General features: G+C 34.1%; 4 protein-coding genes across 4 annotated transcripts; all 4 read left to right on the plus strand.

Annotated features, from left to right (window-relative positions):
• Positions 1 to 2,348: 2,348 nt before the first annotated feature.
• On the plus strand, positions 2,349 to 5,787 carry LOC140959646 (pectinesterase/pectinesterase inhibitor PPE8B-like). Its single transcript, XM_073417576.1, has 3 exons — positions 2,349 to 2,866; positions 3,436 to 4,017; positions 4,984 to 5,787. Exons 1-3 carry the CDS (start codon positions 2,566 to 2,568, stop codon positions 5,679 to 5,681), a joined length of 1,581 nt encoding a protein of 526 aa, XP_073273677.1. The 5' UTR covers positions 2,349 to 2,565; the 3' UTR covers positions 5,682 to 5,787.
• A 565-nt stretch (positions 5,788 to 6,352) lies between these two features.
• On the plus strand, positions 6,353 to 8,548 carry LOC140958754 (putative pectinesterase/pectinesterase inhibitor 45). The gene is made up of 3 exons (XM_073416318.1): positions 6,353 to 7,446; positions 7,536 to 7,696; positions 7,785 to 8,548. The coding sequence occupies exons 1-3, from the start codon at positions 6,551 to 6,553 to the stop codon at positions 8,477 to 8,479; spliced, it is 1,752 nt and encodes a 583-aa protein (XP_073272419.1). The 5' UTR covers positions 6,353 to 6,550; the 3' UTR covers positions 8,480 to 8,548.
• Positions 8,549 to 13,544: 4,996 nt separating this feature from the next.
• On the plus strand, positions 13,545 to 18,182 carry LOC140960226 (sucrose synthase-like). Its single transcript, XM_073418408.1, has 14 exons — positions 13,545 to 13,700; positions 13,992 to 14,133; positions 14,362 to 14,488; positions 14,578 to 14,729; positions 14,823 to 15,015; positions 15,128 to 15,463; positions 15,540 to 15,635; positions 15,726 to 15,899; positions 16,203 to 16,319; positions 16,428 to 16,594; positions 16,691 to 16,915; positions 17,020 to 17,583; positions 17,665 to 17,803; positions 17,889 to 18,182. Exons 2-14 carry the CDS (start codon positions 14,036 to 14,038, stop codon positions 17,916 to 17,918), a joined length of 2,418 nt encoding a protein of 805 aa, XP_073274509.1. The 5' UTR covers positions 13,545 to 13,700; positions 13,992 to 14,035; the 3' UTR covers positions 17,919 to 18,182.
• Positions 18,183 to 20,301: 2,119 nt separating this feature from the next.
• LOC140960420 (auxin-responsive protein SAUR76-like) lies at positions 20,302 to 21,136 on the plus strand. The gene has a single exon (XM_073418679.1). The coding sequence runs from the start codon at positions 20,483 to 20,485 to the stop codon at positions 20,855 to 20,857; it is 375 nt and encodes a 124-aa protein (XP_073274780.1). The 5' UTR covers positions 20,302 to 20,482; the 3' UTR covers positions 20,858 to 21,136.
• The last annotated feature ends 920 nt before the right edge of the window (positions 21,137 to 22,056 follow it).

A 22,056-nucleotide genomic window follows, 5' to 3' on the forward strand; every position in this document is an offset into this window, starting at 1 on the left:
AACAAGTGCTCCTAAAAAAAAAAAAAAACACACACACACACACACATATATAGTGAATATCTTAAGAGACCATATTAGTTACAATTTTCTACAAACCTATTTAAAATTTTCGACATCGCTTTATTATTCAAAATTTAAAACGAAAAGAACCCCTACGGCCAAAAAAATTTTTGGGAACAATAAAAAAATATCGAAATTGTTTTTGGAAGTTTGCCAACTCCATCTGCCATATGATATATTAAAACATTTTTACGCAAAATATCCACAAAATTTACTTATCTAATATAAGATATTTCAAATCATTCATTCTAATTTTGAAACAATTGACACAATTGATTTTAGATGTGGATTTGAAATTAAATCCACTCAAACCCGTCCATCCAAACACATAAACGAAAGCAAATTTGAAAATTAAAAAACGATTCCACAAAAAAATTTAGGAATTGAAGGTTGAAAAGGATCGTGTGGGATCAACAGGCGTAAGCAAAATTTAATGCATTCCCAGAATTTGGTATTGACTCGGTCGTTTTAAATTAAATCATCTCCTACACCATATATATCTTTCCACCCATTTCATTAATTTATGTACGTGTGTGTATACTATCAAGTTTATTTAGTAATAATCATTAATATCTAACGTTATGTTTAATTATTTGTGCACCACATGACTGTGAGTGGTGTTGTGTGTGTCTATATATATATAAATTCATAGAAGAATGTCTCACCTATCAATTTTGTGTAAAAGATCTCATACTCGATTTGATATATAAAAACTATTATTTTTTATGTTAAAAATATTATTTTTCACTCTAGCTATATATGAAAAGGATAATACGTGAAAGCAGTTTATTTATTATAATCTTTTATACGCCTAGTACCTCACTATGTAATTATTATAAGTTTTTGAATAAAAGAATTTTTAATTACTATTATCTTCATGATTTTCTGGAAAACAAATTTATATACGTTCGATCGAAAGCGTCATTATATTGGATGAACACGACTGCTTCTATTTTACCCGAAGAAAAAGATGCAAAACGCGTTTTTTGGGCCCTCGTAGCCTTTGATGTTCAGTTCGTAAAAGAGACCTTTTTCATGATTCCGCGTTGCATGCATGTGATTCTTTGTCCGCTCTATTTCTTTTAATTAGTTTAATTAATTAGTGATACGTAATAATACGGCATTTATTGCTTTAATTCTATAATTTCAGTCGAAATTTTTATAATATTTGTCCAAACGGAGGCTTAATATCACTATTCTATTATTAAAACAAGTTTGTTGATGAACATTTTTTTTTATTAATTTTAAAAAGGCAATCTAAATCATGTGGCAAGCATAACGGAATCTTTTGGTTAACATGTCTAAAGTAAAATAAAAAGAGATGCTATAAATACAGGAGAAAGAAAAAGAAAAAGAAAAAGAAAAAGAAAAAGGTCAGCAATTCCAAAGCCATGATTCGAGCTATATATGTTGGCTAACACAGGTCCTAGAAGCGAAATATTATGTTTACATAAACTTGGATGCATGTGATAAATATGTATCTCAGAACAGATTATTTAAATAAAAAATATTTCGTGCGTTTTGTATTTTAAAATTTTATAATTATTGGGTTTTGAATAATATAACTCTGTTGTCCTTATTCTAATTTATTTTAAGAGTAGATCACCGTCACATAACTATGGTCAATTTTTTTTTAAAATAAAATAAGAATAATAAGAAAAGAATAACTATATTTTTCTTTTTCAAATTCAAATTCCATTTGTAAATGACACGCTTTTTCAAAAAAAAAAAAAATTTTAAGGAGATTGCGATATCTATTTTGCAAAAAGTAAAATATAAATCCTTTAATTGTAAAACTCAGAAGTCCGTCCCAAACCGAAACTGTGTCCCACTTGGCACCGACACTGCCCAGTCCATGCATCCCCCATAACATGGTCTCAACATACATATTAAAAATTAAATCTCGAAGCCAAAATATGGTATAGGAACCATCCAAATATTCGACCAGACGTGGACGATGCTATGTTTTATGTTGTATAGAATCTATAGGTTAGATATTCGGAAAATGAAAATGAGATGTTGTCGTTAGGACATTATCTTAAGAGTGTATCGAATATAATGATTATAAACTTTTGTGTTTTATCATTGGAATAATACATTAAAGATGACATGAAGAATTAATTGGTTAAAACTTACAATTCAAGGTTAAAAAATGATCCTTGATTTTTTAAAGTATAATTAAATTTAACTTACGATTATATATTTTTGTATATACTTGTGGAAGAAAGCCGATTCAAAATGAAAATTAAACTCCGTCCTTTAATGCTCCCAACCACTAGCCCCCCACCTCACGCACTACTAGCTATAATCATAAACAAATGGCGATTCTAATCGAACCCCATGAATCATGATCAACCCTTATTTAATGCCACTCTCCTTCTTCACTTCCACTCAAGTTTGATCCTTGAATCTCGTTTCCTCCCTTCAAGCATCGCCTCCGCCACTCCATTGGTTCATGCTTAATCACGCACGCTCGCATTCGTATAACTTAACTTGCTGCACCATATGCAAATGAAAACTGCGGCTTTGTCCAAGATTTTGTTTGTGGTGACTCTATGTACTTTAGCTGGTTTTGGGAGGTCGGATCACGTGGAGTCGGAGCTGTTTTACGTTCCGGCGTCGGAGATCGCGAGTTCGGTGACGTTTGCGATCGACTTGATTCGGCAGGTGACATCCATTTTGTCGGATTTCGCCGGTACATTCGGTGATTTCCGGCTGTCCATTGCCGTCTCCGATTGCCAGGACTTGATGGACTTTTCTTTGGATCAGCTGAGCTGGACCCTTTCCGCTTCTGAAAACCCAAATAGTAACCATCTTCAACTCTCTTGTTATTTTATTTATTTACAACTGGCCAATGTTGTTTAAAAGATCATCATAAAGTACCAGAAAACATATTGGAGCTTGCTTCAATCTAAAAGACGCAAATTAAAACAACACAATTAATGAATTATATTGATGTTACGTGGGATACATGTCAACAGCCGGGTAAAGCCTTTTTTTAAAACCGGGTCCATTTAATTATTTTTTTAAGCAAAATAATTACGACATCAAAAAATAATGAGAGAAATTTTTAAATGTATTGATATTAATTATAAAATTTCATAGGAAGCTAGGAGAAGACATTATAAACCAAGAAAATTGATTGATTAGCTAGCTAGGGAAGTGTTGTCGGCGGCTAGCTTGAAATTTTTTCATTTATTTTGTATTAATGGTTCAGATTTAATGTGCCATGCATTTATACACTCTGTTCTATTAATTAGGGAATAGCTAAAGACAAATGCAAGTTTACCATCCTAGGAATTATCGATCTAACATTTACAAATATATATTTAATTACTCTCTGTATAAAAGTAATTATAATTAAAAACCATGCAGGCAAGGGTAATGCCACTGGAAACTTGGGTGCTGACATGAAAACATGGTTGAGCGGAGCCATGACAAATCAAGAAACTTGCCGAGAAGGGTTTGATGGCACTAATGGAATTGTAAAAAATCTAGTCGCTGGAAGCCTCGACCAAGTTACGTCGCTAGTATATGACATTCTTTCAACGGTGAAGCCAACCCCCAACTCTCCGCCTAAAGGTAGCAACGCCGGTGGCAGAAGTCCTGGTGGCGGCCGAAGGAAACTTAGAGCCATCGATCAATCATTCCCATCTTGGGTCAAATCCCATGACCGTAAACTCCTCCAAACAGCCAATGGTGCCGGGGCTGATGCGGTGGTTGCCGCCGATGGGACCGGGAATTTCGTGACCATCAAGGATGCTGTTGCTGCAGCACCTGAATATAGTACAAAGAGATACGTGATATACATCAAGAAAGGTGTTTATAATGAGTATGTGGAGATCAGTAAGAAGAAATGGAACGTAATGATAATCGGAGATGGCATCGATGTTACTGTTATCACCGGTAATCACAACTTTATTGATGGATGGACAACGTATCACTCTGCTACATTTGGTAAGAATATATTTCTTTATCCTATACATTTTGTTTGATTTTATAAACTTATAGTATATGTTAATTTGTAAATATTGCATGAAGTCATGGTATTTTTTATAAAAACAAAATGGTTTGACTCATGCACAACATATCGGGGTCCCCAATGGGGTTCGATTTTCTTAAGCTATAATTATTTGCTCCATTTAATGCGAGGTGGAATTTTAAGTTTTATTGGTAGGAATTTGAACTTGTTTAGTTACATGTACCATTTAATGACGTACCGGGCTATATAACAAATTATTAAATATCTTGAAAAAAGATCGGTAGCATTGACATCTACGGGATGTGATATATATGTCCCTCGGCACGTATGTTACAATTTGTGCATTTAATGTACTGCGATCATGTCTGATTCTAGAGACCAATACTCAGTATTTCTTTTCATAATTTGATTGGAAAACATTATATTATGGACCCACGAGCCATACGAGCCGGAGTTGAGGTTGGAGCTAGCACAATAATTATTTAAAATGTTGTTTAAGAAGTATCTGAATTGAGGAAGTAAGCGTGCGTTTGACCGACAATTAAAAGTTCGATTATCCCTACTAATACTTTTTTGGACGAGTTTGTCATGCAAGACTTTTCCATAGTGGTTTATCTCAATAACATAGTTTGCAAGTTATTGTTTTAGTTCATGTGTTCACATAGCATGCACCGAATAGTAACGATGACATGTTTTCATGTCATAAAAAAATAATTATTTTAAATGATGTTAAAAATTAGGTTAGATGAACCAATCATCTGTTGCTAATTACCGCCGTGGGTGACTTTAAAAATTTTCTGTGTATTTTTATTTTTATTTTTTTATGTAAATGACGTTCATCTATCATGCATAAAGATTGAAACCAACTAGAAGCATTCAATTTTGCATTAAGTTTTGGCCACTATTTTCTAATTTCATGTTTCATGGTATGATTAATGCAGCTGTGAAAGGACAGAGATTTATAGCACGGGACATAACATTCCAGAACACCGCCGGCCCGGAGAAGCACCAAGCGGTGGCCTTCAGGTCCGATTCCGACCTCTCAGTATTGTACCGCTGCGGTATCAGGGGATATCAAGACACATTGTACGCTCATACTCAAAGGCAGTTCTACCGAGACTGTCAGATCACCGGTACAGTAGATTTCATCTTCGGAGATGCCACAATTGTCATTCAGAACTCTATAATCCGGGCCAGGAAAGGCCTCCCGAATCAAAAGAACACCATCACGGCCCAAGGCCGGAAGGAACCGGTCGAGAACACGGGAATTTCGATCCAATTTTGTAATATATCTGCCGAAGGAGATGTCCTAAACTCGTTAAACTCGACCTCGACCTACCTAGGCCGACCGTGGAAATTATATTCGCGAACAGTTATCATGCAATCTTATATTAGCGAAGCCATTAAGCCGGAGGGATGGCTTGAATGGAATGGGGATTTTGCCCTGAATAGTTTGTACTACGGTGAGTATATGAACTATGGACCGGGGTCCGGTTTAGGGGCTCGGGTTAAATGGCCCGGTTACCATATTTTTAACGACTCGAGTCAGCCCAATAATTTCACGGTGTCTCAGTTTCTACTGGGAAATACCTGGCTGCCTTCGACCGGGGTGAGGTATACATCCGGTCTAGGGGTCTGATGTTAAAAATTTTGGTTGTGTTGGAGAGAGAGATCATAAATGTATTAAGTTAATATATAGTTGCAGACAAATATACTCTAAGTATTTGTAGTCCATTTGGCACGTATACTATCCACATCTTGTTGGTGCTTGAATTTTTTTTTATGTCTCATGATACATACGAGTTAAGTTCAGACTGGAAAATATATATTTTCGAGATTGAGCTTGACTTCAATAGTTTTCAAGTAATTCGAGCTCTACAACTCGTTTTTCTCAAGCATCAAACCGCTCGAGTTTGACGTATTATGCAAAGATTAATCATTAAATATGTAAATTATAATAAATTCAGAATAAAATAGTATTTTAGATAATACTTGAGCTTAATACATTTCAGTTCGAACTATACGAGTCGAGGTGAGCTATGATAGATCGAAGTGGTCAATTTATCGAACTTTCGTTAAGGTTCCTTAAATATGAAGCAGTAATATTTGTATACTATATATCTATATATTCTATTGTTCTTGCACGTAAGATTTGAGCCAAAATAGAAGCATTATATCTGTATGCACGAATTAGAGGCTCATAATCATACGCAAACAAAAGATAAAGTGTATTTAGAGAGAGAACTTTATCCATCATTCATTGTGTTAACCAAAAACAGAACTGAACAATTTTTATTGAAATATCCTGAAATCTCTCTAATCCAGATCTCAATTGCCTGAGCATCACACTTCTATGGCGTATCGTTCATATCCCACAAAAAAACAATCCAACAAAAACATCGGGAAAATTTTAAAACATTCACTATTAAACGCATTAATAACAACAAAATCCTGCCTTGGCTTATTGAATTGTATGTAGCCAAGGCAGAGAAATTCTGTACCTGAAAAATGGCATTCCAAGATTTTGATCAGATTTCGCAACGCAGGAAACAAGAGAGACAGCAAAAGATTAGGAGGAGAATTACCATTGCCATTGCTTCAAGCGTTGGTGTGCTTCTCTTGGCTGCTGCTGCTGTGTGTGCTGTTATGTACGAGAGAAATCAAGATTCAAGTTCGAACCAAAATCACGGAACCCCTTCTTCTCCAAAACAAGTTACCATGGCTGAAAAGGCCGTAAAATCAGCCTGTGAAGGGACGGATTACAAGCAAACATGCGAAAATAGCCTTTTAAAAGCAGTCAAGAACAATGCCACTATCCAGCCTAAAGATATCTTAAAAGCCTCGTTTGCTGTTGCCTCGGAGGAGATTGATAAAGTTATAAAAAAAGCCTCGAGTCTCAAATTCAACGACCCTTTTAAAAAGGCAGCATTTGATGATTGTTTAGTGCTCCTAAATGATGCAAAGGGGGAACTGAATAGCTCAATATCAATCATTGAAGGGAAAGATTTGACTAAGTTATCATCTAGGACGCCTGACCTTAACAACTGGTTGAGTGCCGTTCTGTCGTATCAGCAAACGTGTATCGATGGATTTCCTGAGGGGGATGAAAAGGCTAAGTTTCAGAACTTTTTGAAGATATCAAAGGAACTTGGCAGCAATGCTCTTGCTATTGTATCTCAATTGTCCTCTATTTCTTCGATGTTCCAAGTTCCTGATGTGAAACGACATTTATTAACTGTGCATGATGAGGGATTCCTATCCTGGATCAATCAGGATCATCAAAGAATGTTGAAAGATGACACTGCAAAAATTACTCCCAACTTGACAGTGGCAAAAGATGGCAGTGGAAACTTTACGACCATTTCTGCAGCACTGAACGCAATTCCTCAGGAATATACCGGACGGTATGCTTTCGTGTATTTTTCTTTGTTTTTTTGCTATATTCAAATGCCTTATATATCATAAATAGTTTCCAATTTCCTTGAAAATGCAGTTATGTGATTTATGTTAAAGAAGGTATCTACCAAGAAAACGTGGTCGTCACCAAGGAAATGGTAAATGTCACAATGTATGGCGATGGATCTCAAAAGAGCATTATCACCGGAAGCAAGAATTTTGTAGACGGAGTACCAACTTTTCAGACTGCTACTTTTGGTATTTTAATCAGCAAGAATCATTTTACAACGGTATAAATCAGGGTCCAAAAAAATTAATCTCGTCAAATTTCTTCATTAATTTACAGCTGCTCTAGGGGAAGGATTTATGGCCCAATCCATTGGATTCAGGAACACCGCAGGTCCCGAAAAACACCAAGCAGTGGCTTTAAGAGTTCAAGCTGATCGTTCGATTTTCATCAACTGCCGAATGGAAGGATTCCAGGACACCTTATATGCTCAAACACACAGACAATTTTACCGAAGCTGCTACATCACCGGGACCGTGGATTTCATATTCGGTGACGCAGCCTCTATTTTCCAAAACTGCATGATCTACGTCAGAAAACCGATGGAAAACCAGCAAAACATTGTCACAGCTCAAGGCAGGCTAGATAAGAGGCAAACAACAGGGATTGTACTCCAAAACTGTCGTATCCTGGCGGACGAAAAGCTCAAGCCCGAGAAGGCGAAATTCAAGAGCTATCTTGGCAGGCCCTGGAAAGAATACTCGAGGACGGTTATTATGGAATCGGAGATTGGCGATTTGATTCAACCTGAAGGATGGATGGAGTGGAATGGAGATTTCGCGCTCAAGACCCTTTATTATGCGGAGTTTAACAACAAGGGCGCCGGTTCGAATACATCAGGAAGAGTTAAATGGCCAGGCTACAAAGTTATCAAGAAGGAAGACGCCATGAAGTTTACTGTTGGTCCGTTTTTACAGGGTGAGAGCTGGCTCAAGAGTGCAAGTTTCCCTGTTCGTTTTGGCATGTCTACTTGAGATATTCATCTAAAGTGATTGATTTAGGGGAAACACTGCAACATCTAAACATGCACGCGCATTCTAACAAATATGGTTTATTACTACACATTATGTGGCCTTTATGAGATGAAATATAATGAACATTTTAGTGCATTCATTATTTTTCCAATTTGGATAATTTAATGCATACAATTTAATAACTATAAATTAAAAAATCATGATATATATATGTGTGTGCGCGCGCGCGCCCGCACTTATTAAACTGATCCATGTACATAATTTTTTTTTTAGAGATTAAGGCATAGTTTGGTATATGGGATAAGAGGGGATTGATAAATAATCCTCTTTATCCCACGTTTGGTATCATTTTAAAAAGCCCATGATCCCTTGATAAATAATTTTTTAGAAGGATAAAATGTCCCCTCTATCAAGTGTGATAATTTTAATTTAATGATAAAAAACACCACAAATGACTTAATTGTCATAAATATATAAAAATCTTATATATGATCAAGTTCTAAATTAGTATCACTAGATGATAATTATATAAATTATTTTTATAAATCTCTGCTAATAGGTAGAAATTAAAATCAAATAAATATTTTTATTTATTATATAATATGATAATTATATAAATGAACTCGAAACAATTATATAAATGATTTTTATAAATCTCAATAAAATTATTAGTATCACTCGATTAGCCTTAAAAATTGATATTTGACTTGACTCACAAAATCAAGGGCTTAATTATCGTATTATGTAATATATAAAATTAGGTAAAAATAAATAAATCATGCAAACACTGTCGGCGCATGAACAGTTAAGAAATATGAACTCAAGCAACAACTTTGAAATTATAAAATTTATTATGATAAGGTTAATTTGTCATTACAATCTAATATATAAATTTAATCACTCTTATTAAAATCATACCAAACATTAAATATAATATCATACATCTTATTTATCCTTAATTTATCTTTATATTATATATCACATGTTTATCCTATCATGTGTACCAAACTATGTTTAAAATATTACATTATTTAAAACGAAAAGAAACCTCGTGAAAATGTTGTTATATCTCTTTCCCTATAAAAATGACATCTTCAGTCCAGTGGATATTCCGGTTTCTACGTGAGGACTGTTTGCGATAATATAAGCTTCTGCTAAAAGTTTGAAATTTAGAAACTCTGCCTTTTGTCATATATAAATTTTAAGAATGATTATATTCTTGATTTATAAATTTTATTTTTTAAAAAAGAAACCCATGTTTAATCATTCGACTATTCAAAATAGTAGCTTGTCCAAATAACTTTAACTGTAACGTCAACCTTACGCAGAGAATCGGGCATATCTTTTTTTGGCTTTTACAATATCTGCAAGTAACCTAATTTTTATAATCTAGTTCGTTCTTCTTTCTACAAATACCTATAAATCTCGTGTATATTTATGTTTGGGATTGGGATTTATTTCTTTCGTGGACAATCGAATATTTTGTTCAATAATGGTAAAAAAATACGTGATTCTGTGTATTTTAAATATTTTTATTAGTAATCAATCAGTGCATATTATATACAAAAATAATTTATCTAACGTTTGTTTAACGTGTAACAAAAATATCATATAATATTATCTTTTAGGACATGCTAATAAATCTTTGCTAAATGGTCGCAACATTGTTTGACTCGTATGATGGACAAATGTTAGGATGAAATAAAAAAATTGTAGTCAATTAATGTTTTATCATTCAAATCAATTTGTAATTTTCAAACAATATTTTACTATGAATTCAAATCTCGATGATTCGAAATAAGAAATGTAAGGTGTGGGGTTTATTTTGTTTAACAGTAAAACAAGTAAGACAGTATATGATCGTAAATTTGTGTTTATCAGAATTAAGTGTTTATGTGAAATGTTACAACATTTCAGACAACATGCGGCGGAATTTATAAGTTTAGAACACAAATTAACTTTAAGTAAATAACAGAATAAATTTTGCACAAGTATAAATACTTGCGCGGTGCCTCAGGTCAAAAATAATAACTAGAAACCAACGAATTTACACAAAAACTATCACTAATGATTTTAATCAAAAACCAATTTCCTCAACACGTTGAGAAAATAAAATGCTTCTTAAAACAAAGAACCACATTAAAACAGTATATAAAGAAGAAAAACACGATGCCAAAACTTGAGCAACAAAATCAAATCTTCAGCCAACTTTTTCGTAGTTGTTGTCTGCAGATGTCTCCAACAATCACGGCAACATGTAGATTCAACACTTTTCGATCAGCAACAACCTTGTAGATTATTTTCTCTAAAGTTTAAGTCGTGCAAGTGTACAATAGTATGCATGTGCTTCTGCGTAAATCTCCCTCTCTTTTGCCTGAGATGAATCATCTTATTTATAGCCATATGGTTTATCAACAAGGAAACCTACACAATACAAAAAAGAATTTTGTTAGAAACAAACTCTTTTTAAACAAAGATATCATATCACATAAATCTTAACATAATTTTTATATTAATTATCACATTATCTAGAAAGATAAAACTATATTTAAATATTCAAAATCATATAACAAAGAAAAATTAATATTAAGAAATAAATTTATTACGGAAATTATATTTCTATTATTGAAGAAAGAAATATATAAGTTTCAAAAAAAAAAAAAAGAAAGAAATATATAATTTAGGAATTTGGAGATTCAGTTCGTTAACAGTCTCTTCAACTTCTCCAGCACCACATTCGCTGCCAACCAAAAAATTAAATTCTTCTTATCATTTATCCTCTTTTTATTTACTTTTATGCTTCTTACCATTTATTCTTTTATTTCTTGTTTTCTTCCTCACTTTGTATTTCACTTTTATGAATGGCAGAAAACTAATTTTATGCTTTCCCTAAACAGGATGCTACAACTATTATTATTTTAAAAAAAAGAAAGAAAAAAAACTGGTCTTTGTTTGATGAATTGCATCCGAATACGTAAAAGTTGCGCTTTGATGAAACAATTTGATTTGAAAGAATGAATTTTACTCAGAGAATGATTTGAATGATTAATTTGAAATGACATTCATCTTCAGTAGATTTCAAATTCATCATAATCATTATTACATAATAATTTACATTTATATATACAAATTAAACGAGTGGTTGTCTAAACAATCAAATGAACCTAATTTCAATTCCATCCGTTATGTAAAACCAAATAGTACTATAAAATAATTGATGCCATGTAAAATAAAACTTGCTTTAGTATATCCCCATCTCGCACGCAAGCAAGCAACCCTTATCTAGGACGGGAAATGAATATTTCTATGAATAATACAACAGTTTATTTATTTCTTTTTCATTTTGAGTAAAGAAAAAAAAAGGTAAATATGTAGAAATAGTATTTTGTTTATCAGGATATTTTATTTTTTAACCCCGATCAACTTTTTTTTTTAAAGAAAATGACCTCCTCAAGTGTATTTTTTTTTAAGAAAATAACCTCCTCTCAAGATCATTTTCTTAAAAAAGAGTTGATCAAAGTTATTTAACCAATTTATCCTTTGTTTATCATGACGTGATTTTATTTAAAGGTGATTCTATTTTTTAAACAAGATGTTCACGCAAACACATGAATACAAACTAAATTATATGAAACTCATCAATATTTTTTTTACTTTACTTTTAAATTTGAGATGAATTTCTCGCATAATTATAATATTCTCCAGATTTATTATTTATTGATTATTATCTGAAATAAATTCCATCCCATGCAAAATAAGAGTTGTAGTTTATGATTGGTGATGCGTTGTATGATACGTGAAAATGAAAAGAGGTTGACATGATTGATGAACAATATAACAAAATTATATATATGTGTATTCCGCCGCCTATAACCGAATGTACTGCTCTTTGATATGGTATATTCAAATTCCACAGTGTATTTGGTTCCAACATTTAAAGATATTTAAATTTAGCTAGTGAGATAATAATACAAAAAAAGAAGTATTTTAGTATATGTAGAGTACAATAAATAAATAAATAAATAAATATACTTTCCTTTCAAGTTATTATATGTGAATATTTGTTTTGCATAATATTATGTTCTTTATAACAATTGAATTTTCAAGATCTTCAAAATTTTCATTTGTGGTGGGCGATAACGTGGGAAGAGCTTTAGGCAGAATGCATAGGAATCAAATTTAGTAGAAAGCACTGAACTGATGAGTACAAGATAAAAAAATATAATAAATCGCAACTTCCCGTAGATTAAATTTATGGATCTGCCTCGAGGATTGAGATTATAACATATTTTTTTGTAAACTTCAAACATTTTGTTTTTTTTAATTAAAATATGGTCTAAGATTAATATTTAATTTACAAACTGTTGGCAAAATCCTTGTACCTAATTAAGCACCATGATAATAATTTAATTGTATTCATTGAATTGCATGTCATAGATTTTTCTTGTCTCAAATTTCAATTTTGTGAGATAAATCTTCGATCTGATCCATAAAAAAAAATATTATTTTTATATTTCAAAAATATTATTTTCACTTTATATATAGACCAGATCGATCTATTTAACATATATAGATATATGAGATCGTATAACAAAATATCTATTTGACAGTAATATAATGTTAAATTTCATTAGCAGTCCCCAAGAGCTAGGAACATTGTGAAAAAGCAGCACCGACCCATTAAATTTTTTAAACAATTCTCTTAGTTTAATGAATAATGGATGATGTGCATAAACCGAAGGATATTAGAAAAAGTGCGAAGTGGATAAATCCATGTTTGCAGATAATTGATGGATAGGATAACTCAACCTCAGTATGTTTACTTCATAAAAACATTTTTGCATGCATTTACTTTTTAATGACAACCGGTGGAAAGGTGAGGAAGAACTCTTTCTTTTAATCCTTGAAGAAATTGATCCAAGGGGGTCCCGTGTACCTACATTAACTTTTACCACCATTTTTCTAAAACCACCAATGAGTTTATACCATTTCGGTATCTGGTTTTCTTGAGAAAGCAGTTTAGGAATATGGGTTTTTTTTTCTTTTTTTGCATATTTAAGGGGTAGAGCTTGGCTTGCATTCTCCATCATCATAGGCAGAACTCATTCATTTTGCTCTCTCTATATTGTCACGTTGCTGTTTCTTTTCACTTTCTTTGTATTGTTTTCTTGATCCTGAGCTCTGATTGGCTCTTGTTGATAAGTTTTTTGTTAATTTTAAGGTAAAATATTGAAGGTTTTTCTTTCTCTTCTGAATTCTTGCTGAAAGATTATAGAAATCATAGTTAAAATTTGATATGATTTTGTCATGTAATACTCTTGCTTCTCCACGTATTGTCTTACGTGAGATGCTTGCTCAAGTTAATCATGCGTTAGATTTTTAATTTCAAGGCATTGAAGATTTAATTGATACTGTGGCTGATCATTAAAAAATGCTGGTCAATTTTAACCAGCTATGTATGCACTTTTAGGCCTACACAACCGAAATTTCTGAATATTTTATCATTCTACAGTTGAAAAGATATCCAAGAATTTGCTAAATCGTCAATCATCTTCGATGGCGGAACGTGTTCTGACCCGAGTTCACAGCCTACGTGAACGTTTGGACGCCACTCTTGCGGCTCATCGCAACGAAATTTTGCTGTTTTTGTCTAGGTACTTACTTCATTGTTCAATCAAGTGCTACTAGTTTTAATCTTGATTTGATTTTGTTCACTGCTACTAATTGCCCCCACTGCCAGATTGTCTTTTAGATGCAATGAGCAAAATATTTGACATCTAGGATATTGTAGAGTTTAAAATATATGAGCTATCATATCACCATCTATAATGGGAGATTGGATCGCGTTGATATTTTGTCTGATTGATCGTTGTTTGTTGCAGGGTTGAAGGCCATGGAAAGGGGATATTAATACGTCACCAACTCTTAGCTGAGTTCGAATCAATATGTGAAACTGATAAGGCAAAGCTGCGGGATCATGCCTTCAAAGAAGTTCTCAAGTGCACGCAGGTAAAATCTGAAACATCCGTTTAACATTTTTTTCCTTACCAAAGTCATGATTCCCATCTTAAAAATGTGTCGCTTGTTTACTCCGCTAGGAAGCAATTGTGTTGCCTCCATGGGTTGCACTCGCTATTCGGCTAAGGCCTGGTGTTTGGGAATACGTACGAGTCAATGTGAACTCACTGGTAGTGGAGGAACTAACTGTACCAGAATACCTGCACTTTAAGGAAGAGCTCGTTAATGGGACGTAGGTTTCCGAATCCAACAAACAGACTTGTTTACCGTGCTTTTTGATCACTTTTATTCAATTTTTGAGCAATATTGGTCTTTTGTGGTGCAGATCAAATGGTAACTTTGTACTTGAGTTGGACTTTGAGCCATTTACTGCATCTTTTCCAAAGCCAACTCTCACCAAATCCATTGGAAATGGAGTTGAATTCCTCAATAGACACCTCTCTGCAAAAATGTTCCATGACAAGGAGAGCATGTCCCCTCTTCTAGATTTCCTCCGAATGCATCACTACAAGGGCAAGGTGAATATGATACCATATTCCGATATTCAATCGTGGATATCACAAATAATGATGCTTAAAGGACTGGAACCATGCTTTAGTTTGAATCTGATGATTACACTTTCTTGTACAGACAATGATGCTTAATGACAGAATCAAGAACCTTAATTCTCTACAAGCTGTTCTGAGAAAGGCAGAGGAGTACCTGTCTACACTAATTCCTGAGACATCATACTCGAATTTCGAACACAAATTCCATGAGATTGGATTGGAGAGGGGATGGGGTGATAACGCAGAACGAGTATCAGAGATGATCTCTATGCTTTTAGACCTTCTCGAGGCTCCGGACTCATGCACTCTAGAGAAATTCCTTGGCAGAATTCCTATGGTTTTCAATGTCGTTATTCTTTCTCCTCACGGTTACTTTGCACAAGAAAACGTCTTGGGATACCCTGATACCGGAGGACAGGTACGGAGCGTCCAGATTTTCATCACAATTCATGTTCAATCCTGTAAATCCTGAACCGCCCTTCATTATTTTGCAGGTGGTCTACATTTTGGATCAAGTTCCTGCTTTGGAGCGGGAGATGATCAAACGTATAAAGGAGCAAGGACTCGATATCACTCCACGAATTCTCATAGTGAGTTTCTCTCTCTCTCTCTCTCCTCTTTTTCTATTTCATGCACAACATGGAATTTGAATCTTATGCTTGATCTTGTAACGCCGTTAGGTGACTCGGTTGCTACCAGATGCAGTAGGAACCACTTGTGCTCAGCGACTTGAGAAAGTTTTTGGGGCCGAGCACTCACATATACTCCGTGTACCATTTAGAACTGAAAAGGGTATTGTCCGGAAATGGATCTCCCGGTTTGAGGTGTGGCCATACATGGAAACATTCACTGAGGTCAGATAAAATATATTACCAAACGAGTATAAACCTGGGAAATTACAATCAAAAGTTTACTAAATCAATTAACCACTAAAATACAATCATATGACTGTCATATCGTTTCCGGCATATAGATTGTAAATACATCTATAAACATGGAATTTAATTTTGAAGAAAGACCTATCGATATCAGCATCTACTCCCTCCTAACTTCTTCACATTTTTGGGATATAGATTGTAAAAACACCATTTCTTTGCTTCTCTTACATTCTTGAAACTTCTTTCACTAGTGCTAAACTTTCCGTGCCTCGTTCTTAGGATGTTGCTAAAGAAATCACAGCAGAGTTACAGGCCAAACCAGATCTTATTATTGGAAATTACAGTGAGGGAAACCTTGCAGCCTCTTTGCTTGCCCACAAGTTGGGAGTGACTCAGGTGCATACCCTATACTATGTATAAATATCAAATAGTACTAGTTAGTTTTCTTTTTACTAGCAGGAGACTGATTCCTTGATCTTGTTTTTAAACTTTTTTTGTGGACAGTGCACCATTGCTCACGCACTAGAGAAAACCAAGTATCCTGATTCTGACATTTACCTGAAAAACTACGATGAAAAGTATCACTTTTCGTGCCAGTTTACAGCTGATTTGTATGCAATGAATCATACAGACTTCATAATCACCAGCACGTTTCAAGAAATAGCTGGAAGGTTTGTGTATAATCAGCAATTGGTCAAATATATCTGTAAAAAAAAAACAAGTATTTGGTTTTTAGCCTAAATTTTTTCTCGATTTCGTGTTTTCAGCAAGGACACGGTGGGACAGTACGAAAGCCATATGGCGTTCACTATGCCTGGATTGTACCGAGTCGTACATGGGATTGATGTGTTCGACCCCAAATTCAACATCGTCTCTCCTGGTGCGGATACGAACCTCTACTTCTCTTATACCGAAAAGGAAAAAAGACTAACTGCCCTTCAACCTGAAATCGAGGAACTTCTTTGTAGCAACGTTGAGAATGAAGAACATTTGTGAGTTTTCCATCTTCACGCCCATTAAAACTGAAATCCTGGATCCATCCATGTTGGTATTTTTCGTAAATGCTCATTTTGTATAATGCCTATTTGACTGACAGATGTTCGCTGAAAGACAAGAACAAGCCCATCATATTCACCATGGCTAGGCTTGACAGGGTCAAGAATTTGACAGGACTTGTGGAACTATATGCCAAGAACCCAAAACTCAGGCAATTGGCTAACCTCGTTATCGTGGGTGGCGACAGGCGAAAGGAGTCGAAAGATTTGGAAGAACAAGCTGAGATGAAAAAGATGTACAGTTTGATAGAAACATACAACCTAAATGGCCAATTCAGATGGATTTCTTCTCAAATGAACCGTGTCAGGAACGGTGAACTCTACCGTTACATCGCTGACAAGAAAGGCATCTTTGTGCAACCAGCATTCTACGAGGCCTTCGGTTTGACTGTCGTGGAGGCCATGACTTGCGGATTGCCGACATTCGCAACATCCTACGGAGGGCCAGCTGAGATAATCGTCCATGGAAAGTCTGGCTTCCATATCGATCCTTACAAGGGTGAACAAGTTTCTGAACTACTAGTCGATTTCTTCGAAAAGTGTAAGAAAGATCATTCTCACTGGGAGACCATATCGAATGGCGGCCTGAAACGTATCCAGGAGAAGTAAGAATCTGTTAAATCTTGCACAATATAACGTTCTGTGATACACTTTCTGATCGATCCTATGAAACTTGTGGTGTTTAGGTATACTTGGCAGATTTATTCTGACAGGTTACTTACGTTGGCCGGTGTTTATGGGTTCTGGAAATATGTTTCGAAGCTGGATCGCATGGAGATCAGACGATACCTTGAAATGTTTTATGCGCTTAAATATCGCAAGCTGGTAGGTTTGATAATCTATGCAAAAATAAGAAAAATGTTTTGCCTCGAAAGCTGATGGAGATAGATTACCTTGTTTTTGTGTTCAGGCTGAAGCTGTTCCACTGGCTGTTGAGTGAATGAAGAGGAAGCCTATATTTGGGGTATCATCAAATAAAGTTTTTTTTTTCTTTTTTTGGCAAAGACAAAAAATAAATTGTAGCAATTTCTTGGTCTTTGGGGAGCGGAGACTTTCGAATTTGATGCATTGAAAACTACTTTTTTCGGTTTATTTTTGTCCCAAATTATGGCTATATGAATTTTGGTGGTCACATCACTGAAAATGTTGTACGTAATTTGGAGTTTGTGAGTCCTAAGTATGAATAAAAATAACCATTAATTTACTTTCTGGTTGTAGTATAGATTAGATTTATTTCCATGTCTCGATGCACCTCAAACGACAAAAATGAAGATGATCACGTTACATTAACATAAAATTTTTGTGAGAAAGTCTTACAAAAAATATCTAAGTACGATTTCGAAACAGAAAAATACGGAACTGAGATATAGGATACACAAAATGTAAGTTTTTTATTCCACAGAACAAAAATGCCCCAAATTCAATTGTTGTATGCATGCAAGTAAGATAATGTTCTCTCTTTTGTTCACGCACCTTTGTCTCCTGTTTCAGCCTTCACGCACTTGCAAAACTCATGTTTTTTGTAGTTAATGCACACTTTTGCTCTTGACAAATTTGCAGCTCTTGTTCATAATAAATATATATACCCAATATATGTAATTGTATTTCTTCATAATAAAACAAATCTTGCATTCACTTTGGCTTTCGCATTTATATATGTAATTACATATATTATTTNCGGCGGTAGTCTTGAGGTAACATTAATTATAACTAATAAGCTTAATAAGTTGATTGTAATGTATTCTTTCAACAAAAATTCATTTTGAAATTGAAATATTAAAAAATACATCTAATCAAAAAAATTAAAATAATTCGAATAACTAACGAATATATTTTAGTCCAATGACATCGCTCTAGCTTCCTTTTCTGAAATGTATTGTTTTGGTTATTTTGAAATCGAACTCGAACTTGTGTCGTGCGTTTATTTTTCCGAAGGTATTCATTCATACACACATGCTGCATGTTTCCATCTAATTTTTTTTTTTTTTACTATTTTTCTAATCTTCCATCTTAAGCTGTAAACAAACTTAATCAAGTCCAACATTAATAAAAATTTAAGACTCAAATTCACCTCGAATTAAATATATTCGAGTTCGGACTCGATTTGAAGCTCAAAAGTCTCGAGTTTAGCTCAAAAAAAATTCGAACATATTTGAGTTTGATAAATTCGAATACAAATCAAATATTTATCAAGTAAATTCAAAAATTTCACGAACCGATTCGATTAGTTCCAACCAAGTTTTAATAGCTCGGTTTATATTAAATGTTGACATGATATAACATAGAATCAACCAGTTTTGTTAGCCAAATTGCAAATAACAAAAATATAGAAGTAGGGAACGAAAGTAATCTCATAAAGATACAGACAGAGCGGTATCTTTCGGAGCCATCTTTATCTAATTATACTAAATATACCAATCTATAAATAAAAATTTTTCGAACAACTGTCAATGAGTAAGTATATCCATGTTCGGCAGAGAGAATTCATCCTTTGGGCAAGTCCTGTTGAGGTCTCGGTAGTCGACAATCAAAACATTATACGAAAATGAGCATACTATTGAAAGTGGGGATATCGTGTATAAAATAACAACAATAAAACAGTAAATCAAATCGACTCATGTACGAAGTACAGTTTCCTTAAAACAGATTTGTCCCCTCCGACGGTGCTTCGAGGATCTCGTTGCACAACTGTTTCCATGGATACAACGGCAAAACATTGCAGCAACTTAGCACGAAGTAACTACATTGACAAACCGAAAACATACATTCACTTTATCACCGAGATTTAACGTAGGTCAAATGAAAAGCTAACAATATGAAATGCAAGAGAATGCTTGAAAGAGATCTTGAGTGTAAAACCGATTTTTTATGCATATGGAATGAGGAAATAAACATACTATTTATAAGCCCAAAATGCATACCAAGATTCATGCAAGATTAATTAACTCAATTAATCTTTCAATTAACTCAAAAATATGAAGAGCCAAAAGTCTTCAATTAACTCAAGAATGTGGAAAGTCAAAAGACATTTCCACAATCATGAATCACAATTAACTCAAGAATGTGAATAGCCAAAAGACACTTCTACATTCATGAGACATAATTTTTATTCAATATTTAAATTTACTTGAAATTTCCAACAAGTTTTGCTTTAAATAATTTTAGTTTTAAGAAATATTTGTTGACATTTAATTAAATTATCAGATTGGGGATTTAAGGTTATGGATATCAAATTTATTTGATTATTATGGACCTTACTCAAATCCACTTTCAAATTACTGTCTAGATTATGATATCATATGTAATTTTATTTTAAGATATTCTAAAAAAAACAACTTAATCAAAATTATATTAGTTAAATATGATATTGAATTAGGGATGGAAAATAAAATTTGAAATTGCAGCAACATTGCTGACCCCTCCCCCTCTATATAACGTACTTTCGTTCTCAATTTCTCAAACCCGGACTCTTCTTTCCTTTATTTTCTAGCTAATTAATCAACAATGGCGAAGGGGAGCAAGCTCACCAAAATCAGGTCCGTGCTTAAGAAAATGCAATCCTTCAAGCTCGGGCAAGGCGCCAAGGCCAGCTCCCTCGCGGCCGCCAGCTGCAATTCCTCCGACGACGAATCATCCGCCGTGTCCAAGGATCTCCACGCCGTCTACGTCGGGAAGTCGCGGCGGAAGTATCTCATCACCTCCGACGTCATGGAAAATCCTCTCTTCCGTCAGCTCGTGGACCGGGGATCCGGACGACAAGACGAATCCATCACCGTCGGTTGCGAGGTGGTGCTATTCGAGCACCTCCTGTGGATGCTGGGAAATTTCGATCCTCGGCCCGATTCTTTGAACGAGCTCGTGGATTTCTACTCCTGCTGACGGCGGAGACGGCGGCGATTCAATAACTGTCAGTAATAACTGGAAAAGAATAAAATTAAATAATGACGGAGGAGGTAGCGATTGTGTGTGGTTATCCCCACAGTAGGGTGTCTAGTTTCGTTAGTGTTTATATTCTATTTATTATTATTATTATTATTATTATTATTATTAATATAAGGATTGTTAATAATGATGTGCTGATTAGTGCCGTAGATTATGTTTTGAGATGAGATGTAAGAGTGATCGTGCGGTTCGCTGATCTTCAATTAAGAAAGGGCCTAACTGATGCTTGTAATTAAATTAGTGTCATATATTATTCTTTAAACTTTTCGTTCTCTTTTTTTTTTTGTGACAAAAATCCGTGAAGAGTTATGTTATATATACAATAAGATTATATATTGGATTATAAATTTTATTTGAAATTACATCGTTATTATAAATATTTATCTCAACATTTTTGTATCCACAATCGAAATTCATATCTTATGTCATATTTTTTATTCAACAATGGACGATATTCGTCTACCACCTTAAAAACATTTTTTTATAGGACATTGATTTCATGTAATATTTGACTTAGATTTATTATTGTATCTCAAGAACCAAACATGTCTAATGGAATTAATTTGCAAAGCCAAATATCGGTCTATCTTCCATGTGATATTCTGCTGACTGATCTGCCTTTTTGCTAACCCAACGGATCACTTCAGTCAACTTAAAGCTCCTCCAATTCGTGCGATTTTAACAATTTTCGAAGAATCGTCTTCAATTTCCTTAATTTTAAATTTCTCAATAAACAAACAAGTGAATGGACAATTGAATAGACACCTGAATATAAAGAAGGTTGCAGCTTTTATGAATAAAAATCGCCTACACAAATATATATAGGAATTTCTCCATGGTATTATACACTTGAGAGAATAAATGATTTTTTTTATAACATTTCATTTTGTCATCTGGTACAATTTTTACCGATTGATTTTCACTCAATTTATATAACTTTTGGATGCATTTATTAGCAAATTCGTTGATAAAATGGGGTCAAAACCTATCAAAATGTATAATTGTGGAGTGAGAACAAAAGAAAAAAGAAAGAAAAAACCCAATATTGAAATAGAGCCTAGAGGTATTTCCATGGGCACAGAGAGAAAAACACTACCAAAAGATTCGGCCCACTTGATGTGAAGGAACCCAATGGG

The sequence above is a fragment of the Primulina huaijiensis genome, chromosome 15, assembly GCF_012295235.1.
Source record: "Primulina huaijiensis isolate GDHJ02 chromosome 15, ASM1229523v2, whole genome shotgun sequence".
Taxonomy (NCBI): domain Eukaryota; kingdom Viridiplantae; phylum Streptophyta; class Magnoliopsida; order Lamiales; family Gesneriaceae; genus Primulina; species Primulina huaijiensis.